Genomic DNA, 19,089 nt, shown 5'->3' on the forward strand with positions numbered 1-19,089 from the left:
AAAACTTTTTCAAAGGGTGACACGATTTCTTCTCATTAGAATTCATCAAGATTTTTTCTGAGTTCTTTAAAGTGTAATTCTGAAATTATCAAATATTTATCTAAGACATCACATTTAGGGTTTTAGATTTTTCTTCAGAAAAGCAAATACTTAAAATATTTGGCTTTATCAAGTTAGGTCTTTTTCAGAAAAAATCTCTCAGTAATATGGCTTTATTTGCCTATAAATATTCTGAAAGAAACCCACCAGACATTTGTTGCCTAACACTGCTTCTTGCACAGAACCCAGAGGTGTGCTGAGCTAAAACAAGAGTCGGAGACATGCCTCTAGGCTGGAGTAGATGTTGAAGTCCATGACTGCAGGGTGGACCAGGATTTTAGCACCAACAGCTGAACAGCTATCTCATATTACCAGGAGAGCCTGCCTACACCAGTGTCACATCTGGGCCACCATTCTGCTGCAGACTTTCAGCCCAGAGTTAAGGCATTCTGGGGTCAGGCAGGGACCACCCTCCCCATGCCTCCACCCTACCCATGTCTGTCAGAAAGCATTAAATTAATGCCACAGAATAGTTAGAGCTGAAAGAGACACTTCCAGTGCTCAGCTGGCTGCAGTCTAGTGTGGACTAGCTGCTGTAATTTTTCTTGAGATGATTTGAACATACACAGCTTAGTGCTCATTTCTGTTTTCCTCACTGTACAATCCAGATCCTAAATTCAGTCATCACCTCTAACAAATCCCTTTAAATCATTCTCTGTTCCAAGGGCTTCTGAGTTTATACTGTGCCATTAAGAAGGGTGTATATTTTGGTGAGTTAATTGCAGGAAATAGAGCAAAGCCACTGCTTCTGGTTCCCTCATGGTCATCAGGGATGATTACATCTGAGGTACAACAGGGAACATTACTGCTTAACTTGAATTGCCCTTCAAAGGTAAAAATGTTAAACCAAATTATTCTCATCCACATTTTTCATACCTTCAAGCTGGAGAAAAATCTAACCTGAGCATTTAGTGACAGCTCTTGGTTTTTGTTTTTGAATAAAAACAGAGATGTAGACAAGAAAAAGGCCCAGGCAACAGAAACCATCCCCAACCCTAATCTCATAATGTGATTAGGTAAGGTTTCCTTGGAGGATGGAAGTTTTCCAGACTGAAACTTCTATGCAATCTAAGGCATTGAAGTTTGTGTGATTTGTACTTAATATGTGTGGAGGGGTTTTTCCTCACCAAAGTGAGATTCAAATAATAATTTTAATTTGAAATAACAGTGTTATCTGGTTGACTGATTGATTGATTGAAGCTGTATTGTTGGCATTTGGGCTTACCTGGTTTTGGGTGCTCTTTTAAACGTAGAATAAAAATTCTAACATAACTGAGGAGGAAAGGTCCTTACCATGTGAATGGAAAATCTTATTCAAAGTACAGATATTTCCTGCTCTTGGCGTAAAAAAAGGATTTGTTTACTCTGTGATTGTGTTGTTCAATGAAGGCTCCTATTTAGGTTTTATTTCTACACAGCATTAAGAAGTAATTACCATACCTCTGTTTTAAGCTTTAGAATTTTATTGGGAAAAAAATATGGACTTTCAGGTAAAATGTAAGGGTTGCTGTGCTTTTAGCTTGGAGAGAAGGCTATATATCTAAATTTACATAAATCTTTCTATCCCCATATAGTCCTATTAATAATTACACTGTATATCCAGAACTTCTGCAAAACAACTTAAATATTTTAATTAAGAAAGAGGACTCAAAAAACATAATAAACAATGAGCCCAAACATTTAAAAATGAGTTAGAGATGGTTTCTTGTTCTCTCTGTTATCATGCCCATTCTTAAATTTTTATTCCTAATTAATTATCTGGAACTCTGCCACTCATAAGGAGTTTCAGACTTTAAAGACTTGAAGTAATTTAGACTAAATCCAAAAGAAGTTTAGCTCAAAGAAATACCAATAAAAACATTGTTTCTGCCTGACGTACGCCTGAAGATTTAAGATAATGCATTTAGTAATAGTTAAGAAGTATAACCCTGAGGAGCAATCTCCTAAAAAGCTCAGGTCAAGCACAAACATGTTTCTTTTGATTAAGCAGTACACTCATTGTACTCCTAAGCAGCAGAGCCACTGGCAGTGGTTGTGGTCTTCAGGATCACCATATTCTCTCAGCACATTTGACACACTTCAAGCAGAATTGTTTGGCAATTAATCATGAACATCGTTACTTCCTTATAAAAACAGTATCATAATAAAGTAATATGTAACTAAATATGTTTCAGGTCTAAGGCCAAAGTGGGTAGCCAATAAAGAGTTTATAGTTATTCAAGAGGAATGTACAATTTGAATAGTATAAATAATAAAGTCGGAACCACCATTCTTGCACAGCAATGTCTATTTCTTTGAGGGCAAAATGACAGAGGTTTTGATTCTATTGTAGAACTGCAAAACAATCCCTCCATCATGCAGCTAAAATAACATTACGCTTTTTCTCCTCCTGCTTCCGAGTGAGCACACAGTTTTGCCTGAAGACAGAACACATGAGAATTGACATTGTGTCCCACTCTTGTTTTGCACATGCAGAAGTACACTACCAGGAAACACGTTTTCTGAAAATGACACGCTGACTTCTGTGAGAGGCTACCAAAAAGGACCATATGTGAGAAAAACCTTAGGTGTTCGGATACTGAGTTCCCAGAGGAGCCACCAACCTGCACACCCTGGCACCTTCAGTTTGAAGGGAAAGCAGGGGATAAAGTAAGCACAAGGCTCCTGATTTTGACATGACAGCCTCCAGAGCAACACTCAGGAACTATTCCTCATAACTGTCTAAAAATTTATATCTGCAGGGTTAATATAAAACATAAGAGGGCTTACAAATAAGCAGTTAAGTAATGATCACATTAATACTATTTCCACATTTTATCACCCAGAGTCAGATGCTAGTATACCCTTTTGCAGGACTTCATCACCCATCAACACATGCAGGAAGTCACACAACAAGGGCTATTTTCAAATTACATGGTTCTTTTAAAGTATGCATTAAAATTATACCATAGCAATTCTCTAGAAACCAAAACTGTGATTGGCACTTCATAAAACAGAAAGACACAGTTTCAGTCCCAGCAACTTAAGGCAAAGTAGTGGAAAGGTCACAGCAGTGCAGGAAGAAGGGGAACAGGGGTTATGATCAGTTCACCACACCTTGTTTCTCCCACTTCTCAGGGAGAGGAGTCTTCCTCCTGCTCCAGTGTAGGGTCCCTGTCATGGGTGACATCCATGAGCTTCTCCAATGTGAGTCCATCCCATGGGCAACAGTTCTCCACAAAGTGCTCCAAGGTGGGTCACTCTTCCACAGGATGCAGTCCTTCAGGCACAGCCTGCGCCAGTGTAGGTTCTGCACAGGATGACAAGTCCTACCAGGAAACCTGTTCCAGCATAGGCTCCTCTATCCATGGGCCTGCAGGCCCCTACCTGGAGCCTGCTCCAGCACATTTTCCACAGGGTTACAGTCTCCTCTCAGGCATCCACCTGCTCCAGCATGGGCTCCTCCATAGGCTGCAGGGGTTCTCTGCATCCCTGTGATCCTATGGATCCTCCATGGGCTGCAGGGGCACAGCTGCTTCACCATGGTCTGCACCAGGGGCTGCAGCAGAATCTCTGCTCCAGGACCTGGAGCAGCTCCTGCCCCTCTTTCTTCAGTGACATTGGGGTCTGAATAGTTCCTCTTCTCACTCTGCTATTCACTAGCCACAATTACATCTGCACAATAATTCTTCTTTTTCTTCTTCTTAGATCTGTTATAACAGAGGCATTCCCACCATTTCTGATGGGCTCAGCCTTGGCTGGTAGAACATCCATCCTGGTGCCACCTGGGATTGGCTCTGCTGCGCACGGGGCAAGCTTCTGGCAGCTTCTCACAGAAGCCACCCTTGTAGCCCCCCTGCCACCAAAACACAGCCATGCAAACCCAATACAGTCTGCTATGTGTGGACATGGTGGAGAGGCCTTTTCTGACCAACGTCTGTCTATTTTTCCACTGTTACCAATGTGGAGTTTATGAATCTATGCTTTGTTCATAGCTCTGACTACTGTGCACTGCAAGTGAAAGTAAAGAGGGAGAGAGTCATAATATCATTTTCTGAAAACTACCACCAGTAGCTGGGGTTGCAGATCAAAAGATTGGTACTGAAGGGAAATACTTCAATTAGATGGGAATAGAAAGTTCTGTTCCATTTACATACCACTGGAGCAATTTAATTTGCCTTATTGAAAATTTGTTTAAGATGCTGCTACCATGTGATTTGTCTGAATTAGAAGGTTTATCTTCAGAACCAATGCCAAGATGCTAGCAGAACCAAGCTGGGTTTGTTTTGTGATCCATCCACACAAGTCCCACCAAGAGAGATTTTACTACCTATGAGCCCACTGTTCTGATATTCACACAAAAGATGCTTTGTAACTGCTCATCTAAGGCCCGATGCTGTTCTGGAGTGTTTTGTTGCCTGCCATGATAAGTGCTGGATGTTTGTCTGCAGACAATTTTCTTATCTTTTCAGTGCATCACCTAGTCATAGGTTTACTTTAAAATCATATATAAAGCTAAGGATAAGGAAAAAAAAATAAAGACATGGCACAAGACAAAATGGGGTTAACCAATAGCAATGGTCTCCTGAAGATCACCCCACAAATTCTCTCAGAATTGGGAGATAAAACTGAGAAATCTTCACAAAAATTGTACTTCCTCCTTTTCCATGCTTACCTTTGGTCACATTTCAAAATGAGGCTGCTGTTATCTGACTTTTATTTAATCAAAAAATCACATAGCACACATATTTTCCTATCACGTGCTGGCATGGTCAATACGTTGCCATAATAGATGACGTTGTTTTTATTTAGAAAGCAAAAATCGAAGAAAATTGATTAAATTAACTAGACATTCAACTTTGCTGATGACAGAAGTAGGTTATTTTTGCATGTCAAGTATGGAATAAATAATACAGCAATAACTGCATAATTTAATAATTCTTTTAGTTAAGATACACAAGTGAAATGAAACAAGACTACTGCAAAATAAAAATATGTAAGAAATATAAAGTTTGGTAGGACAGCAAAATCTGTGGTCATAGATAATTTAATCTGTGGTCACAGAATGAAATAATACCTTAATTTTGTATGTGAAATAATTTAGCAGAATATGAGAGAATAATGCATTTCTGTTATTTCCTCAGACAGTGCTTGGGAAACTTTTAATTTTCAGCTTGTTCAGTTACATGAATCTTAGCACTGCAAAGCCTAATGGGCCAATTCAGGCTTGCACCAAAGAGCCAGCCCTGCAGATCAAAGGGCAGATAGCTTACAAGCTCTGCAGCGTAAGATGATTGTTTGGTTGCCAATCTAATTTACTGGGGCTGAAATTGCTTTGCAGGGGAATGCATGGGAAAATATAGAACATTTGTTTATGTCAGGCTGCATGATGCAATTTGCTAGAGTTATCACATTTAGCAAAATGTGAAAGTTCAGGCCAGAGAGTAACAAGCAGTTACTGTCCGCTATCACTCAAGTTAAAAATCAGTGCCCTCATTTAGGTACTGCAGGCTACAAGCTGCCCTTCTGGCTTCCAATCAATCAGTCTCTTAAACTGGAGTCCCTTTGTATTTTCACACTGGGGTCTTTGGTATTACTAAAGCATTCCACTGTCAAAAAGCACAGTTACCCCTGGCAACAAGTTTTTTGGAGTTTTTACTTCCTTATCAGTTTGCCCCAAAACAGAACATGAAGATTAACTGGCAGCTGCTGGTGTGTTCTAATACAGGCCTCTCTTTAATTGAAAAGAGGCTCCCTCTTCTAAAGACATCAGCAATGGAAAACTTTAGTGCTGATATAAAAATATGCCTAATGTAACACTTCTCAGCTAATGCTAAATAATTAGTGTTTTTTTTCTGCTTTTACAATTAGCCTGGTTCACTAGTCACATCATAGGCTTAGTGCCAAAAAAATTACACAGGGCTGGGGTTGAGAGAAGATCATTTTTCCCACAGGCAACTTTTTTAAAAAAGTATTATTTTGCAATTCTTGCTTTTATTACAGTCTCTTCTCTCCCCTGACCTTTTTGGTTGAGATATATCTCCCCTGATTCATTCATCTGGGCGTTACTTATCTAACACAGGCTGGTGGTCTGGGTTCTCTCATCCATCAGTGGAGGGAGAGATTGAACCATACACAGGATGCTTGAGCTCATACATTTCTGATAGCTCCTCTAGGATGACACAAACAGCGAGTTTTGCCACTGTAAGGTCAATTAAGCAGCTGGCTCAGGCCCATAGATAAGTCAGGTTAGATGAGAGGAAGCCCCTCTCCATGGCTGAAAATTTACTATCTTTAATATGTTGCCAGAGTATTCATAAGTTGTACTGAAGAGATACTGGATTTTGACCACACAGCTTAATCCCCAGTGAGGGGCTTCTTCCCCATTTCAGCGGAGCTAAACCTGCTCACACCATTCTCATAAGCAGGTTCAAATAATGCTCGTGGAAGGACTACTTCATACAAGAACCAAAACTTCTAAGAGCTTACAAAATGCAACTACTATCCTCCTTTCCAATGCCAAATGCCCTCTAATACTAGATGTCCCATTTAACATATTCTCTTCCAGAATCAGAAATATTTTATGCTCTTGGGCACAGCCACATCACAGCATTTCTGCTGGTATTTCTCTGACTATACTAGCTTTGAAACAACCTATAAAGTTTAGAACTAAGGAAAAATGAGTTATTCTTAGAGAAAAGACATGCAGATACAACTAAGTGACCGTACTACCCAATTTTGGGGTTTATTTTACACAAAATGTTTTTCCTAATCTTGGAGTAAAATTCAATATTTGACATGTTTTTGACTTTGTAGGGGATTTTTTTTTTAGGGGATTACTACTAATGAAGCCTGAGGAACTATTTTTCCTGAGGAAAACAGAGTGTTTTTAAAAGAAATTAAGAAAACATAGAGGGAAAATTTACAGTGTTGGAACTAGCACAGGCATGCCACGCTGAAAAGTTTCACACAAATAGATTACAGCACGTCTGGCATGTAGGATATCCATACTAGTCTTTCACCAGTACATACTCTAAATTTGCAGTTTACACACAGCATTAAACACTTCGTCAGGTGGAGAGGGAGACCACAGCTCTAGAGGCTTCACAGAAAATCTAGACAGTAGAAGAAACATTGTATCTTAAGGTCTTTTAATTGCAGCAGAAAAAACAATCAAGCACATGGAAGACCTGATGTAAATGTGAAGACAGAGTCATGAATCCTTAGCAGATGCAGTTATTTGAATAAGCAATACAGTCAAATTGAAGTGACAGAAGACATGGAATATTGAAACCTAAACTAAAGATAGTAATAAAAAAGAGCTGCATCTGTAGAACCACAAGAAGAAAAAGCTTAGTTAAGAATAAACTTTGAATATAAAGAAAGACCTGTGTTTATTGAAACACTGGGGAGTATTTCTCATGAATGTGAAACAAATTTTCACTTTCTTGCTGCTGGTAAACATCTTCATGATGCCTGCTCACAGCAAGGAAAAAATAAATTCAGCAAATAGGCTGAAAAAATCTGTCAGCAAATAGTCTTAAAACTTGTCAAAATAGAGAGATGTGTGCCAGCGCACACATATCCACACACAGTGATAAGCATGAAAATTGGGCATCTCAACAGTACAAAAATGACAAGACTTCAAAAGATCCAGTCGACTGTCACTGAATAACATTTTTTTTTTTTCAACTGAATGAGCAAAAAGAAAGAGACAAACCAGGTAATTTACAAGGGGCAGCATACTGCAGAAACCCGTTTTCAGGGTGTGCTCCCTGGGATGATCGCCTCTGTCAGCTCTGCTCCCAGCCTGGTGCAGTGGTGTCTCTGCCTGTGTGGGCTCTTCACACTCAGGCACCTGCCCTCAGCATGGCTTTAGCAGGGAGACAGAAAGACATTTTCATGCAAAGGTAGCTGTGTGGACCTGCCTGGATGTCTGCTCTACCAGTGGATCCCGCTCTCCCTCCTTCTAAGCGATCCTGCTGGAGTGGAGTTTCTTCCTGAGGTGCAGTTGGTGAAACCAGAGAATTTTCTTTAGGAATGTGATTAAAGGGCACATTCAAGACCAGTCAGAATAATGACATTTACAGAGAACTGCAAATAATCCCAGCAAGACATAGTCTTAAACCCATCGCCAGAAAGTCTGGGCTAATAAGTGGAATGCATTTTTCTAAGAAACCTACTTCTGAGACAGCTCCTAGCTAACTTCTGCATGGGAGAAAAGTGAAAATCCCTTGGGTAGCGAGCCTGAGGCACACACCACTGCCTGAAGCTCAGAGCAGCAGAACAGGTCAATGCACACGCAGCTGCAGGAGGAGTTTGCAGACAGGCAGCTGTGTGCTCTCCATGTGAAGAGCAGCCAAAGTCCACTACTTTGGGACTACTGCAGGGCCATCCTGCAAATATCTGATTTGAATGCCTGCTATTACCTCCAAGCGAGCCCTTTCATCTGTTCTGCCTATATTATTTTCAACATTTACCTATTACCCTTATAATTGGTTCTGTTAATAGAAAATGCTCTGTGGGGAAATCCTATAGAAGTTTAATAAATTTTTAAGGAGCCACAATTCAGCCAGGTAGGCAGCTTAAAGCTGAGGAGTGATGTAAACCATTAGAGCTACAAAACCAGCTCAGTGCCTGGTTTTGGTTGTTTTCTGTATCACTATTGTCACTATTATGCCCAGCTACTGAGAAGCTGTCTTATTCTGTTTCACTTCTTAGCAGGCATGTTATTATGGGCTGTCTCTCCAGAAGTTCCTGGCGGCATTGGAAACAGAAGACATTGTAGGAACATGTAAGAAGACACTATCTCTTCCCTGAGGAGAACGTTGCAAGAAATGTGAAACAAAAGAAGATTTAACAGAGAAGTTCTAAACCTGGCTGGGTGTCCCTGTACTGCAGTGAAGATCTGTTCTCCATTGGTAAATGCAGCATAAGGAGAAATAACTTGTCCATGTCCTTAATCTACCTCTGAAATGAACAGAAGATTACAATCTTATCTGTTGCACAATTTACATATCATGTAGAGCAGCTTGATCAATGAAAATATGCTGTTTCCCATTACCTGTGATTCCTGGAAAGTAACATGAATATTATCTAAAGAGAAAGAAAAGGCCTAAGGTCTTACATAATTTATCTTTGATTAATACTGAGATCTCTTGCACTAGTTATTTCTTCATCTTGTGCAAACAGAAGAACCTAAAACACTACTGCAGGTGAACCCTAAGATCCATGTGTTATCCAGCTTTGGCACCATTAGACTGTATTTACAAAACATATTTGTAAATACCTTAACTATATTCTGGTTTAAAGATAATATTTTTTAAATAATGCATCTTTAATAGACATTTAAAAATCCTTTTGAATTCAGAATCTGAATTCAGAATCTGGTATTTGTTAACCAGAGACAATAAAAAGTCTTGATCTCTACCTTTAGTGACAGGTTTAATTTTTCTTCAGTTTCCTTCATTAAAACACCATGCTTTCCAGATGAAACTGATATTTAAGAAGAACTTTGTTATAAAGTGCTCAGAACAATTTTCAAGAAGGAAGAAATGACAGAGAACAGTGGAACATAGGAAAAAAAATTCCAATTGTGGCTGTTGCACCTATTTGAGACCCCAGATGACCATCAGATTTACACATCAGTGCAGCTAAGTGCACGCTGTTGATGGCACACATTTGTCCAGCAAGTGCCAAACTGAGCAGTCCAGCCCTCCACAAAACCATACAGGAGCACAGAAATGGCCAAAGCCAGCTCACATCTACACTACTGAAGTAGACTAAATTATACCACAGACAAATCTGTACCATGTCTACACCTTTTTTTTTTTTTTTTTCTGTCTGCAAAAATGAGATGTGCAGGTTTGTGTGAAAACTGTGCCAGAGAGGGAATGCAGAATCAACATCTATGTGAGTATTTAACTAACCCGGACAGTTTGATCAGGGCAGAGAGTTCATCTGCCCTCCCCTTTGTGAAACTCAAGCTCTGTTTGCACAGCTAATATCTTCCCCAGTAGCCATAAGCCCCATCCTTTGTGTATCAGTAGGCTTTAGGAAATGTTTAATCAGTTTGCAAGAGCACATAGATACAATTCCACAACAACCCTCTATGTGGCATCTGCAAGTGTCACTTACAGGAAAACATAAGTGGTGCCCCTGAAAAGAAAGGCTAAGGAAGTGTTCCTACTTAAATCTAATCTATTTCTGTATTCTTTTTTTCTCTCTCTAAAAATTTTTAAGCAACAAAATGGAATTTTCTTGCTTTTGTGAAGATGAAAAATCACTGAGGGTTCTACTCTAATTTTTAACTTTATAAAATATATGCTGATTTGAAGTTATGACTTCTAAAACTTTATCCATTATTGTAAAAATAAAGAGTATAAAATTATCCTGAAAAATCAACCAGTGTATTTCTGAGCTAAAATCCTGTTTTAGCTTCAATCAAACACTACTTTTTAAAGGCTAAGCAACTGTATGAGCAGTCATGTAAAGCATTTAGAAAATAAAATCAGAAATTATAAATAATGAATACTTCCAGCAGAACTTTTTTAGCAGAACAGCAAATACCTACAACTTCCACCAAATTTAACATGGGAAGCTTGATTCTGATACTACCATTTTGAAGGTCTCTCACTTCAAAGCAGAAAACTAGGGGTCTTGACATACATATTATAACACAAACAAATTCTCCATTTCATACAGTGAAAGTAGCTGCCACAAATTTCAAATGTGATTAAAGATCAAGTACCTGAAGGCAGAAATTTGGGCGTTGCAATTGTTCATCCTGATAAAGTGTAGAAACATGCAATATTTCAGAGTAATTATAGGTATTTATCATACAGACATTGAGATCACATGTTAAAGTTCTCTGAATTAATTAAAAATTTCAGTCTTACTGAATGCACTGAAGAAATATGACTGACAATTGTAACAAAACAGAAGAAATAATAAAATTCTCCACAATGCATTTGTGAGTTCAAACAAAGATAAAAATGAGGGCCAGAACTATCTCACTGTGCTATCTTCAGCATATTAGAAAAGTAAGAATTTGTTGTTTCATAAGGTCTTCAGTATATTGCTTTTGGGGAGAAATGTGAGAATCATCTTCCCCTCAGCACTCTTAAGCTTTCAATTTAAAACAGAAAGAAAAGTTACAAAATGTGTTGCAGGAAAACATGTTGATGCATGTGGGTTTTCAAGTCACCTAGGATCCTGCTGAGCCTTGTGTGAATGTTTATTCATACATTTTCATTATTTTTTAAATAAACAACCATGTTCATCTCTTTTTGAAATAATATTTAGGTTTTAAACTGCTGAAAATACTGGTGTGTGTTCTTATGTGATGTACCCTGGCTCCACATCGGTCATCACAAGAAAGGTGACTGGAATCAAATAAGAACCTGGCCCTTTATTTAAACAAACATCACCATTTAATTATTTTTTCATTTATTAAAAGAAATTCATTAAATTCCTACATAAAAGTAAAAACTTGATGTAACATGCTTTTATACAATTTTACTTAGTCCTTACCAGAAATATTTACAGACAGAAATAATTTTCAACCTCATTTTCTTAGGGGAGAGAGGATGAAGGAGAGAAGAACTGCAAGAAAGAGGCTCTGTCATTGTTCAGGGCAGTTGGCAGGGCACACCTGAGCCAGGTTCTGGGCACACACACACAAACACTTGATCCATATTTGTGAATACAGAAAGAGGTCTTGTTTTCCCTCCAGTAAGCAGGGGAAAAAACTTCAAAAGTGCAAGAACTGAAGTGTAATTATTATCTAATTTCCTCTAAATTTTCTCAGTCTGAATCACTCACCTTTGTCACATGATGCTTTTCATGTTGTACAGGAATCTTAAACATTTGGCACCAATATGTTGTGTCCTTGTCTGGTACAGGCACCTGTCTTAATAAAAAGGGCACAAACACGGTATTATCATAGAATCACAGAATGGTTTGGGTTGGAAGGGACCTTAGAGGTCCAGATCCAGTTCCAATTCCCTTGCTTTGGACAGGGACACCTTCCACTAGACCAGGTTGCTCAAAGCCCCATCCCTTGAAAACTTCCAGGGATCCACAGCTTCTCTGGGCAGCATGTTCCAATGCCTCATCAACCTCAGAGTGAAGAATTTCTTCCTTATGTTTAATCTATACATAAAAGTCACACTACAAGTCAAGGCTTTGGCTAGCACCTTATTCCCATCTCCACAGAACCCTACAGCATGTAGGTTTCTACAGCATGCAGGAGTAACTTACGTCTTTGTTTCTCAAGTCAAAGTAGGGCAAAGAGGCAGATGAGACCTCCTCTCTCTCAGGGTTCAGCAAGCGCAGACTCTTTGTGCCACGATTCGATCCATGGTAATTTTGACCTGCTTCTCCCATATCTTTGTGGTGGTAGGCCCATATTACCCTCACTGTGCTCTCCTGAAAAAACCAAGCAGAATGTCCACAAGGGAGAGGAGCAACATCTTCCTTACACAGTTCCTATAATTCCTACAATAGCTGTGACACAGGTGTATTTAAGCAATGGCAATGTATTCCAGAGGAGCAGTCATCTGCCTACACAATTTGGCCTTTGAAATAAATAATGTTTTATACTCAATGGGTTCATTGGAAATACACAGAAATTAAATTGTTCTCTGAAACACTCCTTCCCTAATGTTGTGAACTGAAATCATATCCTCAAATGGCAGAAAAGACTCATAAAGAAGTAACCAGCTAAATGCATTACAAACACTTCTCTAGAGATGTTACTTATTTGATCAGCAACCAGAATGTTCCCCCCCTGACACCTTCCAGGCCCAGGTCTGTGAAGATGTGAATACCTTCAGTGAATTGTTGTCCTTAGATGTTATGGAAAATTAACATTCAATTACGGAACAGATTTACGTCTTAAAGATCAATTTACAGTCACTGCACAGATCAGTTCTCTGTAAACCATTCTCAGGTTACAATAATGACCCTTGAGACAAAGTGCTATATTAAATCCTGAAGTGCCTCAAAATGCTAAATTATACTGAGAATTTGGAGCAGGTGTGCAGAGATCTACTGACTGCCTGGGAAACTGGTGGCTTACACAGGTGGGGTTTGCTTCCTGCATTTTCAGCCTCTCATGTTGCTATAATTGCATATACTGTAAAAACACAGATAATGAATGTAGCGTTTTACTCCTATAGTAATGCTTCTAAAAGAAGCAGTAAACAAACCAAAGCAGAGAAAACCTTGCAAATCTCTCTAACCTTTCTGTCATTTCCAATACTGAAGTAATCAGCTTCAAGTAATTTAAGATTATGTTTAGGAAAGAGCACAGCAATCCCTAGGGCAACAGAAGAATTTACCATGAAAATTATTTTACCATGGAAAATTTTACCATAAATTCTTTTCACTTTTAGTGTCAAATAAAGAAATAAAACAAACAGACCCTTTAAATATATCCTCTCCAAATTTTGTAAAGAATCTGTTTCTAAGATCAATTACAAGTTAGTGCAGAATCTTAAAAGTATTTCTCAATTTGGCCCCTCTTGAATGGTTATAACAATGGCATACACGACTTGATGGCCCAGAGGTATCTATTTCAATCCTATGTACACTTGTTCGAAATGCATTAAAGTATAAAAACAAAGAAAGCTGTAATTTAAGCATAATAGTTTAATAAAACTAGCACAAGCATTTTACCTGAGCAAACAGATATTTTGGAAAGTGAATTTCTCTAATTCGGCCCGTTTACTAAAAAGATATTTTAATTACCAGCTTAATAACCACACACACATTTATCCTGTGTTAATTACTTCATCTGTCTACATATAGTCAGAGACTCTTACCGTTATGCTCTTGTCATTTGTGTCACAAGTGTGCAGCTCTCTGCTAAAAGCCAGTATTGTATGTGTACTGTTTTCCATGGCATATTCCAGATGGTAATCCTGTTGAGGGTCCTTTTTTAGTACTCTATTTTCATCTGTAAAATAATCCTGTTATAAAAGAAAGGTGGCCCATTATTAAAATCTGATATTAAAAGTGAAACTCAATGTTCAGTACTGAACCCTTTTTCAAAACATGTAAAATTCTGCAGTGTCAGTTTTGAATTAAACAATAAATTTGAGGTGGCACTGAACTATTTTTTATACAAAATCTCAAAGAAAGAGACCCTCCTCGAAAACAGCTTAAAGAATGCTTTAAGTAATTTTAGCAACATGCTGCCTGTATGCAACTGCAGAAATAAAGGTTGGACCCAGCAACCAAAAAGCTTTATTTATCATAACTGGGATGTCATGAACTGCAGGAAAAATTACACAGAGAATGAAATTCACTTAATATTTGCATCAACAATAGTGTCACTCTCTTTTTCCACAACTTTTCCTATGTTTTTTTCTTTCCCACAAAAAACAAACCTCTTGAATGAACATTGACTGGAACCAGAAACCCTACGGCTTAACTAGCACGAAAAGTGCTCATTTCATACAAAAGCTGCTGGGATTAGGTTGAGGTTTTGGAAGAGGCAAGGGAGCTGTTTGTAAGAAAGATGCTTCCCATCCAGGGTTCTGCAGAGGCCCAGCACAAAGGAGTAGCATGGCAGCAATGTCAGGTCATTAACCTCCTCACCCTGGATTCCTGCAGCCCCGTGCAGCTGGGACCCGTCCCTCCCTCTCTTCCCACCCTGGCCACCAGGGAAGGGCTGGCCACTGCCTCAGATGCACCTCCTCTGGTCACCCTCCTTTGAGTTTGAGGCTGTTTCTGCCTGGTTTGGGGAGGGAAGGGTCTTTTAAGTAAGCAATGTATTTCTTATGCCTAACAGGCTACTGGCAGACACCATTAATTGTGTGGTGTCTTTGCAAAATAATGCAACACTGTCTGGTCCCAGCAGGCATTTATTTCTGTATCTGCTTGGATCTCTGTTCACTTTTGGAGATTTCTAACTTTCCCCTTTCATTAAGGTTGAGGTAACCAATCTGAAAAACAGTAAAAGGTTATGCCCAAGTATTTTGATAGCAGTAAAAAAAACCCCTGAAACTTCATTAACTCACTAAAGGGTCATTTAGGAGCTGTAATCTTAAACTTAATTCCACCCGAGAAATCTGTGTGTGGGCAAGACACCAGAGAGTTCTTCTTTTCCTGTCACCACTTCTTACAAATAGAAATGATTAAGTACATACATGAGAGAATAGGCAAATGGAAAAATAATCACCAAAAAGAGCAAAACACAGGCCTGGGACCTGAAAGAAAGTGAACTGATGAGTTGTATTTGTTTAGAGAAATAACTTGGATTTGCTGTTTTCCAGACAGAAATAATAAGACTTGTTTTGTGATGGCTCTTTGAAGATAGATACTTTATGGGATCAAACCCCTCCACTTTTACCATGCATCAGAACTTGGAAAGAGGCAGTGTATTGCCTATACATAATACAATTTCTGCTCTGAAAATACTCTTCTGTGGAACCTCTCTTTCCATCTTTTGGCAAGTGTTTGCCTGGACAAGAATTGTAACCTTGTGAACATCAGTTTTTATTGAAGTGGGATATCTTTGCTTAAATGTTACCTTAAATTGGAGGAAGATATTCTTAGTGAACGCACCCACACTTTGAACTATTGAGGAATACAAATTCAAGAGCAGCTTTTGCTCATGTGAACAAAGTCTCTGCCTGAAACCAGTGTGAAGGGAAGCTGAGAAATGTGAAGAAAAGATGTGCACACTCAAACGTTTTGTGGTGAACTTCACCATTTCATCAGAAGTCTAGAGGACACAGCTCTAACCAGAAATAAACCCCTTGTGATATAGTCCTGATTTCCATAAGCCTGAGGCAAGAATGCAACAATAAAGCAAAGAAGTTCTATGATTAAGGTATAAGCTCAGATATGCCTTGATAACGTGGTTGTCAGTGTAATTATCTCACCCAGCTGGATGACAGTCATAGACAGGTCACAGTTCTGGCTCACCAAGAGGGGCACATTTTGTGGCTGCTGGTGAATGCTTTGGGGAAGGTGGCCCCAAATCCCAGACCCCAAGAGAGGACCAGGTTGCTCCCCATGGGATGAGAACTGTACTGGGCACTCACACTGCTGCCTGCTCAGGCACTGGCTGCCCACCCCTGCTGTGAAAAATGAACAGAACCTTACTGATTTCAGTGATTTCACCTGAAATTATTTGGTGGCTCAATGTAGCTAATGCTATTTTTATTTCCTTTGTTGAAAATTATCCAAATGTTCATCATAAAAATAAAATCAAATTATGTCACACAAAAAAGCCACCAACAAAATCCCCCAAAACAAAACAAAGAACAACAACAAAAACCAGCAAAAACAAAAAGCCCTGAACAACTCAAAATTTGATTGCTCAACCTCTCACATGAAAATGGTTTGTTTCCCACATTTAAAACAAAATAATGCCACATTGTCCAGGAACCATATGGATCTCTCTCTGTTCACACAGAAGATTTTAAGTCAAACTATGCAGACTTTGCTCAATTTACTCATCAGAGCTTAAAAGCCTTTAAGATCTGTTTGTGTACAAAACAGAATGAACGAAAGGTTTTCAAAAATGACAACACAGTGACAATCTGTGAAGCTACATCTTTTTCAGACACAATTTGGAAAAATCTGCAATCTGGAAAGGTAAAAAAATGTTACACATATCTATGTAGATATATGTCTGTACTATTATATATATTCTATGGTTCATTTCAGAGTAGAAAAATAAAGTCCTGCTGCCAAAAGTCATGGTGCAAATGCAATCAAAACCATTACATTTGGACTGCCAACACTCTTTTGTTTAGTCAAGGGAAAAAGCTGTATAGCTCTGAAAGCCTTTGAAATGTGGCAGTACAGAGGATGGATCTACCAGAGCTCAGAGATGGTAAACTGGGCATTTGGGCTTCAGCTAAACTAAGGGAATATAAATTTAATTTGAAAGTCTCTCAGGTCCAGACTACTATAACACATCCGAATTCACAAGTTTCAGTTATTTAATCCTGTAAAGAAAGGAGTGGGATGTCTTAATCCACAGCATTACAGTGCTTTGATATCTATCACAGATAGTTCTAAAATGGGCTTCATACTGGAACAGTTTATCCTTCCCAACAAGCAGGAAAAGGCTCTAACATGGTACAATCTTTTCCTACACAGATCTGATTTTGCTACAGTTAGCTAGAAAATCTGTGACTTTTGTAGGGTAAATCATACTGATACAAGTCCTCTGAATTTCATGAAGTCCCAACAGATCTACAATAATTGCCAAGTCCTGAAAACTGGATTTCTAAAACACTCACATGTATGTGGAAAAACCCACAATATGGTTTTATGTACTGATTCTGTACTTGCATCCAGATTCTCCAGTTTCTTATACACACAAAAAAAATATATGTTTAATGAAGATAAAGTTTTCAAATTACACATCAGCTTTACAGAAGTATAATCATTAGTGAAAGAGGATGAAGTAATTATCTTTTTCTACTATGAATATCTTTGCTTCTTTAAAGACTAAGTGTTTAAAAAAGCTTCAGTAGTGTTATTGGTCATGCTACATGATAACAAAGATGTCTGTTCCAGGATTTACGTCTGTAAATTGCTTACATGTGAAACATTTAAATTTGTTGTCCTCCCTTTGATAATATTGCAAGAAAATGGCATATTGAGCTCTGGACTAAGTTGTGCAATCCGTCAAATAATTAAGTATCTCCTTCCTCACATTACCTAAAAGTTGAAACAACATATGGAAAATGAAAAATCTTCCTGACATTACAAGATATTTTATGCTCTTTTCCAGATGTGAGGCAGATCATGTTATACTGTTTTTCAGATACCATTAACCACTCTCCTTCTTAAAAAAATATTTTGTGGTATATATGGTTTCTGATTTCTGTTCCACAAACAGGCAGGGAGAGTAATTTCTTAAGGATGTGAAAAGACACTGGTTTCTCCTTGGAGAATGCAAGCACAGCTGCAGAAGGAAGCCTGACCCCAAAAGCCCTAGCAGCTGTCATCACACACTGAAACAGGTGTTTATGGGACTCTCTCCCCAGATCTTTACAATGCACAAGATTGTTTTGTTTATGATATCAATTTCCTGTCCTAAATTATATACATCACCTTTCAACCTCAAGGAGCATAAAATAATTCTCAGATTGTGGCCCCATCCAGCAATCGCCTCATGGGCTCAGCTTGTGAGAAACTCAGCCACCCCAATTTATGTCCGCTGACTTTCTCTAACTGGGCCATCACTGCTGTTCCAGCAGAAGTCTTACACTTAAAAGTGAAAAAATGGGCAAGTCAGGAATGGGAAATGACAGGAAAACAAGCTGTGTTTCCGCTTGTCCTCACTGATATTCTGTAGCCAACCCATGGAATTTGAAACATCCGTGTCCTGATTTAGGGCAAATGTGGGAGGAAACTTCCAAAGGGGTTGGCCACTTCCAAGGCCACTTCCAAGTGGCCTCCAGAAAGCAGATTCAAGCCTCAAGTGGCCTCTAGAAAGCAGATTCAAAAAAATTGAATAATGTCAGACAATTAAACCTCTTGCTGTTCTGAAGAGATGGCACATTCAGGAAGTCCTTCTTGTGGGGTGTAGCTCGGTTCACTCAGTCTCTTATCAGTCTCTCCTGTGCTGGAAAACTCCATGTCCCAGGCCCTGGTAGGCCACAGGTATGAGCTCCCGGTGTTTTTCTGGATTTCTGGGTCCAAAGCAGGCTGATCAGTTCTAATAAAACAGTCCAGGGAACTTCTCTGCCTCAGCTAGCTAAAAACTAGTTAAAAAGCAAAGGAGAGCTCTCTCCCACTCTCTCCATGCTGCAGACACCACAGTGAGCAGGAGGGCTGAAGCTCTTATCTCCATGCTTTTGAAGACAGCTGACTCAAACATTCCACCCCTTCTCCTTCTCCCCACTTCACTCTCAGATCTAGTCTTAAAGGTGCAAAAATTAATATCCAGCATAAACAGAACAGACGATTGGGGATACAAGCATCAAGAAGTCACCCTAGGACAATCCCCAAATTACCAAGCTGAAGCCAATGACAAGG

General features: G+C 39.0%; 1 protein-coding gene across 2 annotated transcripts in view; it reads right to left on the reverse strand.

Annotated features, from left to right (window-relative positions):
- The window catches only part of MOXD1 (monooxygenase DBH like 1), a 50,029-nt gene that overhangs the window by 22,742 nt on the left and 8,198 nt on the right, over positions 1-19,089 (reverse strand). For both annotated transcript variants that reach the window (XM_038133812.1, XM_038133809.1), the window contains exons 2-4: positions 13,905-14,051; positions 12,340-12,507; positions 11,902-11,985 (exon numbers count right to left, since the gene is read on the reverse strand). In XM_038133812.1, the coding sequence (XP_037989740.1) occupies positions 11,902-11,985; positions 12,340-12,507; positions 13,905-13,982 (330 nt within the window). In that variant the 5' untranslated portion in view covers positions 13,983-14,051. The remainder of the gene's footprint in view (positions 1-11,901; positions 11,986-12,339; positions 12,508-13,904; positions 14,052-19,089) is intronic.

The sequence above is a fragment of the Motacilla alba genome, chromosome 3 (assembly GCF_015832195.1).
Source record: "Motacilla alba alba isolate MOTALB_02 chromosome 3, Motacilla_alba_V1.0_pri, whole genome shotgun sequence".
In the NCBI taxonomy this organism is placed as follows: Eukaryota; Metazoa; Chordata; class Aves; order Passeriformes; family Motacillidae; genus Motacilla; species Motacilla alba.